Source organism: Nerophis ophidion, linkage group LG11 (assembly GCF_033978795.1).
Source record: "Nerophis ophidion isolate RoL-2023_Sa linkage group LG11, RoL_Noph_v1.0, whole genome shotgun sequence".
In the NCBI taxonomy this organism is placed as follows: Eukaryota; Metazoa; Chordata; class Actinopteri; order Syngnathiformes; family Syngnathidae; genus Nerophis; species Nerophis ophidion.
Window position 1 is genome coordinate 63,597,373 of NC_084621.1, and position 9,469 is coordinate 63,606,841.

The 9,469-nt window shown below is 38.1% G+C and overlaps 1 protein-coding gene across 1 annotated transcript in view; it reads left to right on the forward strand.

Moving 5' to 3' along the window:
• The first annotated feature begins 1,518 nt into the window (after positions 1 to 1,518).
• The window catches only part of mms22l (MMS22-like, DNA repair protein), a 33,571-nt gene continuing 25,620 nt past the window's right edge, over positions 1,519 to 9,469 (forward strand). Inside the window, exons 1-7 of the mRNA XM_061916440.1 lie at positions 1,519 to 1,738; positions 1,879 to 2,063; positions 4,889 to 5,014; positions 5,174 to 5,226; positions 7,335 to 7,422; positions 7,535 to 7,712; positions 9,427 to 9,469. The exon at positions 9,427 to 9,469 is cut by the window's right edge and continues 51 nt beyond it. Coding sequence (XP_061772424.1) covers positions 1,897 to 2,063; positions 4,889 to 5,014; positions 5,174 to 5,226; positions 7,335 to 7,422; positions 7,535 to 7,712; positions 9,427 to 9,469 — 655 coding nt within the window. The 5' untranslated portion in view covers positions 1,519 to 1,738; positions 1,879 to 1,896. The remainder of the gene's footprint in view (positions 1,739 to 1,878; positions 2,064 to 4,888; positions 5,015 to 5,173; positions 5,227 to 7,334; positions 7,423 to 7,534; positions 7,713 to 9,426) is intronic.

Sequence of the window (9,469 nt, forward strand, 5' to 3'; positions counted from 1 at the left end):
GAGACAACATTCACTTTCACATTCACACACTAGGGCCAATTTAGTGTTGCCAATCAACCTATCCCCAGGTGCATGTCTTTGGAAGTGGGAGGAAACCGGAGTACCCGGAGGGAACCCACGCAGTCACGGGGAGAACATGCAAACTCCACCCAGAAAGATCCCGAGCCCGGGATTGAACTCAGGACCTTTGTATTGTGAGGCACATGCACTAACCCAGTCGTTATCAACCTTTTTTCAGTGATGTACCCCCTGTGAACATTTTTTTAATTCAATTACCCCCTAATCAGAGCAAAGCATTTTTGGTTGAAAAAAAGAGATAAAGAAGTAAAATACAGCACTATGTCATCAGTTTCTGCATTATTAAATTGTATTACAGTCCAAAATATTGCTCATTTGTAGTGTTTTTTCTTGAACTATTTGGAAAAAAAGACATAAAAATAACTGAAAACTTGTTAAAAAATTAACATGTGGTTCAATTATAAATAAAGATTTCTACACAGAAGTAATCATCAACTTTGCCCTTTGTGGGGATTGTAATAGAGATCCATCTGGATTTATGAACTTAATTCTAAATATTTCTTCACAAAAAATAAATATTTAACATCAATATTTATGGAACATGTCCACAAAAAATCTAGCTGTCAACACTGAATATTGCATTGTTGCATTTCTTTTCACATTTTATGAACTTACATTCATATTTTGTTGAAGTACTGAGGTCCTCTCCAAGGTTTCTCATAGTCAGCATTGTCACTGGCGTCCCACTGGATGTGAATTCTCCCTGCCCACTGGGTGTGAGTTTTCCTTGCCCTTTTGTGGGTTCTTCCGAGGATGTTGTAGTCGTAATGATTTGTGCAGTCCTTTGAGACATTTGTGATTTGGGGCTATATAAATAAACATTGATTGATTGATTGATATTCAATAAATATATTTTTAAAGGATGTTTGAATTGTTGCTATTTTTAGAATATTTTTGAAAAATCTCACGTACCCCTTGGCATACCTTCAAGTACCCCCAGGGGTATGCATACCCCCATTTGAGAACCACTGCCCTACCCCCTCTACCACCGTGCTGCCATTAATTATTAATTATTATTATGTCTAGCAATATTCGAATAAAGTATTATACAATGAATGTGTTCACGACACTTATATGCAACACTGGATTTGAAATTAAAGCCTTCGGAAAGCAGGACTTTAATTTTAAATCCAATGGCCCTAATGTTTGAATGTGAGTGTGAATGTTGTCTATCTATCTGTGTTGGCCCTGCGATGAGGTGGCGACTTGTCCAGGGTGTATCCCGCCTTCCGCCCGATTGTAGCTGAGATAGGCACCAAAGGAAATAAGCGGCAGGAAATGGATGGATGGATGGATGGAAAGCAGGACTCGTAAAAACAGGAGGAGTGAGACCTCTTGTTATTTACTTCCATTTCAGTAAGCCGCGCCTACTGTGAAACTTCCGACCAATCAACGACCTCAAAATTGCCTGCGCGCTTGCGCAGTGCGTAGACGCGGGAGACTCCCGGAACACAAACAATGTAGTGATGGCGGCTTTGACAGCGCCGCATTTTGCAACAAATTCACGGGATATTCCTTACAACAAGTAACATATTTTTCTCAATTTAAGTGCAGTTTGACTATTTTAGTTGGTCTTGCTTGTTTTTATATACATGTGTGAACTCCGTGTTCTGTCTACAAACGCTGACCGGGGCCCAGGAGACAAATACCTCAACTAAAGGTACCGTTAAAGTGACACGTTTCCTATTCAATCTGCTGTTATATTGCTATAGTTGACAAATAACGGTTGATTGAAACTTACCTGGCTGGTACATGTTGCATGTGGTGCCGTTTCTCATTGAATTTCTATTGATATTGAAGGTGAAAGTGGCGAAAAGCATGGCTGACGACTTCAGCCAATCCCTCACTCCTCCAGTCTCCCCCACACACAGTCTGTGTGATCTGACCTCAACCAAACCGCCCTGGTTCTACTGCTCTGAACCTAAAGAGGATCAGACTGGAGCCCTCTCAAGTGAGGGGTACACTGCCAGAGGTTCTTTGAAAAGGTAACAAACAAATATGCCTACATGTCTTCCTCATGTAAGGCTTTGACTACATGGGCCGATTATAGGCAAACGCACAGCAACGTCCGAAGAGAAACGATTCAAAACCAAAAACACCCAACACCATAAAACAGGGGTCTCAAACATCTGGCCCGCGGGCGAATTGCGGCCAGCGAGACGTTATTATGTGGCCCAGCGCTTTGATATGACAAATTAATGTTGGTGCGGCACGCGAGTTTGATATGAACGGCACTTAGAACAGAAAAGAAAGTACTTTATTGATCCCTGGGGGAAATTCAGCTCCACAGTTCGCTCACAATAAACAATAATAATAATAAATAATATATGACATATGTTATATATATATATGATATATGAATAATATAAATATATTCTACATTTAAGTGTAGTCACGAAGGAACATATGTATTATACAGTCTGATGGCTGTCGGTATGAAGGACCTCCTGTGTCGTTCCATGTTACATTTTGGGAGTCTTAGCCTTCCACTGAATGTGCTCATTCCCTCCGCAAGGTCTGAGTGTAGTGGGTGGGAGGTGTTGTCCATAATGGCTAGGAGTTTTGCTAGACTTCTCCTCTCTGACACCACCGCCAGAGAGTCCAGCTCCACTCCCACCACGTTACTGGCCTTCTCTACCAACTTGTCAAGTCTGTTTGCGTCCCTCACTCTCAGGCCGCTGCCCCAGAACGCCACGGCATACAAGAAAGCGCTCGCCACCACCAACATGTAGAAGATCTTCAACATCTTTGTACAGACGTTAAAGGATTCAAGCCTCCTGTCCCTTTTTGCCCACGTCACTTCTTGACGTTTTGCCCACGTCCCCAATTTTCCCAGGAGACCCCTAAATTTCAGGGCACCAATTCTCTCGAAGTCCCTGTCGATTTCAACCATATCAATGTTCAGGGAGTGCCATAAATGCACTTAAACGCCCCCTACATCCTCAACTGGCAGCATGCAAGCCCAGTTATATGTTGCATCTGGCCATGCAAGACGCACGAGTGTTATTGCAAGATATATTTGATCAACAGCTACACAGGTCACACTGAGGGTGGCCGTAAAAAAACTTTAACACTGTTACAAATTTGTGCCAGACTGTGAACCCACACCAAACAAGAATGACAAACACATTTTGGGAGAACATCCGCATCGTAACACAACATAAACACAACAGAACAATTACCCAGAATCCCATACAGCCCTGACTCTTCCGGGCTACAATATACACACTGCACTGTTATACAATTTAATAAATCAGAAACTGATGACATAGTGCTGTATTTTACTTCTTTATCTCTTTTTTTCCAACCAAAATGCTTTGCTCTGATTAGGGGGTATTTGAATGAAAAATATGTTCACAGGGGGTACATAACTGAAAAAAGGTTGAGAACCACTGTTGTAGAGTACGTTAAAGGCAGTGCAGTCACGGCAGCCTTTGTCAGCCTAATGTCGGCCGGGAGAAAATTGGGACAAATTCGGGAAAATGGTTGCACTGGTAGATTGTCGGGAGGTGCACTGAAATTCAGGAGTCTCCCGGAAAAATCGTGAGGGTTGACAAGTATGTTGCTAGGGCGGGAAAGCCATTCATAGAAGGTGAATTCATTAAAAAGTGCGTGTTAGATTTTTTTAAGAAATATTTTCTTACGGCCCAGCCTCACCCAGTTTCTGCATCCAGTGGCCCCCAGGTAAATTGAGTTTGAGACCCCTGCCATTAAACAAATTCAATTGGAAAATGCAATTGTCACTAGTTAACATTGTTTTGTTTGTCGGTATCTTTATAAAATGTTAAAAACATTATAGCCAGGGTGTTTATTAAACTTATCAGTTTTTCTCCAAATACCACCTCTGTTTAAAATGGGACCTATGTATTGTGGTCTAGATAATATTTATTGGATATTCTTTGGTGTAAATTTTGCAAAAAATGTTCTCTTCTTTCACATTAATAACATTCTGCTTGTATATGTTTGCAAGATGTTAGTTTGTGGCGTTCCCAGATTGCAAAACCACATCCCACCCTGTCCAAAGGTACCTGATTTCTCTTTTGAAAACGTAAGCTGGTTAAATACTGTATGTATATAGAAGACAAAACTTCATCGTTATTTTTAAAAAGTCCAGACTCGGTCAAACATAAACTTCATAAACATTATATAAATTTGCTCCGTTAAAACATTAGGTCCCACTACCCACTCACGGATCAATACATAGCTGCATGATGAATAAAGTAGTACGTTCACCTACAGCTTTTATTGTGTTCCCTCAAACCAAGTAGAAATGTCGCAATGGCGTTGATTTTTCCCTGTCAGTTTAACGACTAATCCAGTTTTGTAATGATCCATCTTGACAAATCAGTGCCATGCAAAATCTCGTGAAGACAAATATACACTTAAGTTTTTAATTATTTTTTTTTAATCCGAGCAAGTGGGAGTGCTTCACGTTAGATTTAATAACATTTACACATCTTAAAGCAGAGCATGCAAAGCTCCTCCCTCCCCGGCAGATAGCTGTAGTTAATGTCGAAATATATACATCCACCTAGCAGTATCGTCACAATTTAGCCAATTTTAATAAAAGGGTGCAAGACACTGCGGTCAGAAGTATCCAAAACTTCGTATAACGCACTCCCAAATGCATGAACCTTGTGAGTTGATGCTTTGGAATTATTTAGCAAGAGTGTTCAACAATAAGAAACTGGAAATATGTGATGTTTCATATTGTAACTGTAAGCATGTTTATAATAAATGTATACCATAGACAATTGTGCAGATGAAAAAAAAAAAATACAAAATGATTTGATGCACATTCACTATGTAGGCTGCTACTGTTTCTCGATCCGGCCCCCGCTGACTATGAAGGTGACACAGCGGAAATCTTTGGCTTTGCATGGGTTACAGAGACAGCATTGGTTGAATCTACAAAGCTACTCTTTGGCCTGCTCAGGTAAACCAATGCACAAAGTTTGTGTTTTAAAGAAACATACTTAGAACATTTTGTATGCACTACATGTGTTTGTTTCTTGTTTCTTCTTGGTTTTAGGTGATAACTCAATAAGATATTCTTCAACTTGTATTTTACTTAATTTGTTTTGTTATATTTCAGGAAAAATATTTGCAGACTTGAGACTTTGGCACAATGCAGCTCACATGACTTTGGTAAGCATGACTCTAAGTATATGGAGTTTGGCTAATAAAATGTCAACATTTCCTCAAAGAACATATTTGTATACATAAACATCACAGTACTAAATGTAAAAAAATCAGAATGCAGTTATAATTGTGTTAGTTCTTAAACAACCAATTATCAGTAAATACATGGCTTGATTTAACATGCAAGTAGAAGACAGAGTGAAACTTACTTTCAAACGGTAATATGAATCAGACAATTTGCATAGAAAAGGTCTTGTGTTTTAAAAGCTGATTATTGTAACTGAGTCCTGTGTTTTACTCATTACACAATAGTGTGTATCTGATTCATTTCCAAATCACGCGTTACATTATGATATCGTTAGGATTTTATCAATACCAATGCCAATATCGATATTCCTAATTGATACCGGTATTCATTGGTACTCTTATCGGTACAGTTTTAATTGGTGTTAAACTTAAGATTTTTTTCTTTTTATTTGCTCAAGAGTTTGTACACTACCAACACCATGTGACATGTCACAGCAGGGAAGTATTGAACACATGCTTTTTAAGTCTTAAACAAGTCAACTATGCTTGCAGTCCAAGGTCCACTGCAATTATGTCATCATCTTGTAAAAATCTCACAAATCCTTGAGTGTGTTCCTAAAAATTACATTCACACTCAGATGGAAATTATTGTGCAGAGCACAGACCTTTTCCCTGATACATAAAATATAAACCAATACAGTCAATTAGCATGTTATTCGGTATGCATTTAAGCAAGGTGTGTTTTGATGCCGAGCAAACGTTGCGTGATGTCGACTAGAAACTTTTAAGCAGATGTTATCTTGATTAAGAGCAACTTTATGGACTATTATATAACTTACATTTTTTACTTTTTTGAGTGTCTTAATATTCGCCTGTGGATTACTGTATTGCTTGGAGAGCAGTTTAAGAAGCGAGGAAACAATGGTTGTGAGTGGGGGTGTGAATCTTTGGACACTTTGATCCAATTTCTATGGTGACAATTTGATTCAGAATCGATTCTTGATTCAAACCGATTTTCACAATGTATTATTCGGTATAATAATTATGATTTCACTTTTTCAAAACAAATTACAGGTTAAAAATGGTTGTTCTTGTTGCATGGCGGTGGCCTAAAAAACGTTTTATTTTATTTTCTTCTTATAAAAAATGTATTCGTTATTTTTTTTTACATTTCTTTTGTTTTCAAATTGATAATTGAAACTTAAAAATCAATTTAACATCGGGATGAATAAGGACGACAATTCGGATGTGAATTGATTTTTTTTTCAGAAATGTTCTTTTATACTTTTCCATCCTTTTGCTACCGCTTGTCCTTTTTTGTTTGTGTTGTTGCTTCCTTATTTGTGATTATTCCAACCTGATAATGTGGACGTAAAAAAAAAATGTTTACGTAGCAGCAGCACCTGAAGTGAAATTGACATTGTGTCATAATTACTACGGTCAGCTTTGATTGATTGATTGAAACTTTTATTTGTAGATTGTACGGTTCAGTACATATTCCGTACAATTGACCAATAAATAGTAGCACTTAAATAAGTTTTTTAACATTTTTAAGTCGGGGTCCTATGTAAATCAATTCATGGTAAATCAAAAAATACAGATAGCTGGATCATATGTCCATAGTCTTAACAGTCCCGATTTGGAACTGGTACTAAAGTATACCGGTACTCACGGGGAATCTTTGGGCATCTCACAATTCGATTACGAATCAGGAACTACGATTCAATTAAAAAATTGATTATTGATGCATCGTTAATTTATGTACTGTATATTGATGCATTTTTACATTTATTTTCGTTACACTAAATACGCGTTTATCACTTGCAACTTAAAAAAAGCTATTAATGTGTGCAAAATTGGAACCTACAGTTCATCTTGATGACTGGTAGTATCAGAACCCATTTTTCATACACTGAAGTCAGTTTAAATCAATCAAAGTTTATTTTGTCCTTACACTAAGTAACTTTCTGTTGTAACTAACTGTCACAGGTATCAATTGGGTAAGTTAGTTGGATATTGGACTGATATTGCCAAAAGTTCAAGTCTATTAATGCACACTGTCTTGGAATGTTTCTTCTGTGTTTTAGGTCAAAAAGGCAACCTCCATTATGAAGCATCAGAGCTCAGACAACAGTGTGTTTTATTTCTTCAGTATGTTAAAGTCTTCTTGCACAGGTAATTTTTACGTTACATTATTTTTGCCATGACACTTGGATGTCTGGATTAAGTTTTTAATATGTTTATACGAAATCTGTGAAAGCATTTTAATTTGTATACATTCATTCAGACACCTTAGGGTTTCCTGCAGTCTGGATGCAGAGCCATCCCACCCGTATGAGAAACTGGAAGGTCAGCTCCCATCTGTTCTACTGGAGGAGCTGTTTGGCATCACACTCCTTATTGGACGTCTTAAAGACTTGCCTGTCAACATTCAGAGTGCTTTCACGATACAGAACCCAGGAAAGGTATTTATAATTACTTTAACAATTATTTTACACTTTCTACAAATATGATAACAGTGATATCAAAGTACTGGCAATGATCATTATTACTCTTGAATGAATAGTAAAAATACAATTTACCACTCTTAGCACCATTACTATACATTCAAATTAAACAATACATATATTAGATACAGGGCTTCACGGTGGCAGAGGGGTTAGTGCGTCTGCCTCACAATACGAAGTTCCTGCAGTCCTGGGTTCAAATCCAGGCTCGGGATCTTTCTGTGTGGAGTTTGCATGTTCTCCCCGTGAATGCGTGGGTTCCCTCCGGGTACTCCGGGTTCCTCCCACTTCCAAAGACATGCACCTGGGGATAGGTTGATTGGCAACACTAAATTGGCCCTAGTGTGTGAATGTGAGTGTGAATAAGGTTGTTTGTCTATCTGTGTTGGCCCTGCGATGAGGTGGCGACTTGTCCAGGGTGTACCCCGCCTTCCGCCCGATTGTAGCTGAGATAGGCGCCAGCGCCCCCCGCAACCCCAAAAGGGAATAAGCGGTAGAAAATGGATGGATGATTGGCAACACTAAATTGGCCCTAGTGTTTGAATGTGAGTGTGAATGTTGTCTATCTGTGTTGGCCCTGCGATGAGGTAGCAACTTGTCCAGGGTGTACCCCGCCTTCCGCCCGATTGTAGCTGAGATAGGCGCCAGCACCCCCCGCGACCCCAAAAAAGGGAATAAGCGGTAGAAAATGGATGGATAATTAAAATTTTGGACCACTTCGAAAAATGACTAAAACAAAATATGTCGATTTAATTGTTTTTTCTAAATTAAATCTAATGACCGGGGGAAAATTATTTGTACATATATATTTGCATTTTATGCTGTTGGAATGTAACCACATTTTCGAAAGAGCATCAAAATGCAAAAAGAAGAGATGGTAGAAAGAGACCGAGTATAATTTATTCAAAACTAATTTTCAACTCAAACACACTCTTCATCGGCTGATCAAAAATTGCCTAGTTTTATAAAGTCAAACTGTGTTAGAAAAATCAGATTTCATGTAATTTTCTGTCAGACATTCGCACTATCATGACCTCGTGCTGATAAAAACAAAAAGGCTTTCGGTCTTTGAAGGTGGCAGGATTTTTGAATTGCACAAGCACGGCCTTTTGCTGCAGTAAATTAGTGATTTAAAATTTACATAGAAAAAGTTGATTTGTAGACCTAAAAAAGAGGTCTGAATTTATAAAAGAGCAATCTGGACAACAGAACCCACGTTTTAGCACGCTTAAGCTGTGCTTTTGGGAGACACTGGTGTTGGGTCAAAAAGTACTGGCATTAACTGCGGTAATGTGCTGTAATGATGCAGATATACAGTAGATGTAATATGTAAAACATGTTTTTTTCTATATAAGAGATATATTATTAATATATTTTCTATATTAAAACAAAACACCATAAAAAAAACACCACCAATTTGTTTTCGTGTTTGCTGGCTCCAAATCGGCCCCTTATGTCATCCAGTAGCTATAAAATGTCATTGTATATATAAACGATGTGTAATATATTTTATTTTTGATAGACCAAATGTTTCGACACACACAAACCGAGGATAGTCTCTTTGTCGTCTGTAGCTTTTATTTATTTTTTTATTTTTACTTTGATGCAATACTTGTAATTTTCTCCTGGTCCAAATATTTTTTCAGGCGTGTACACTGTTATTTCGTCACAGATTTTTCCTCCCTCTTGGCATCTGTTGCACCTTCATCTTGACA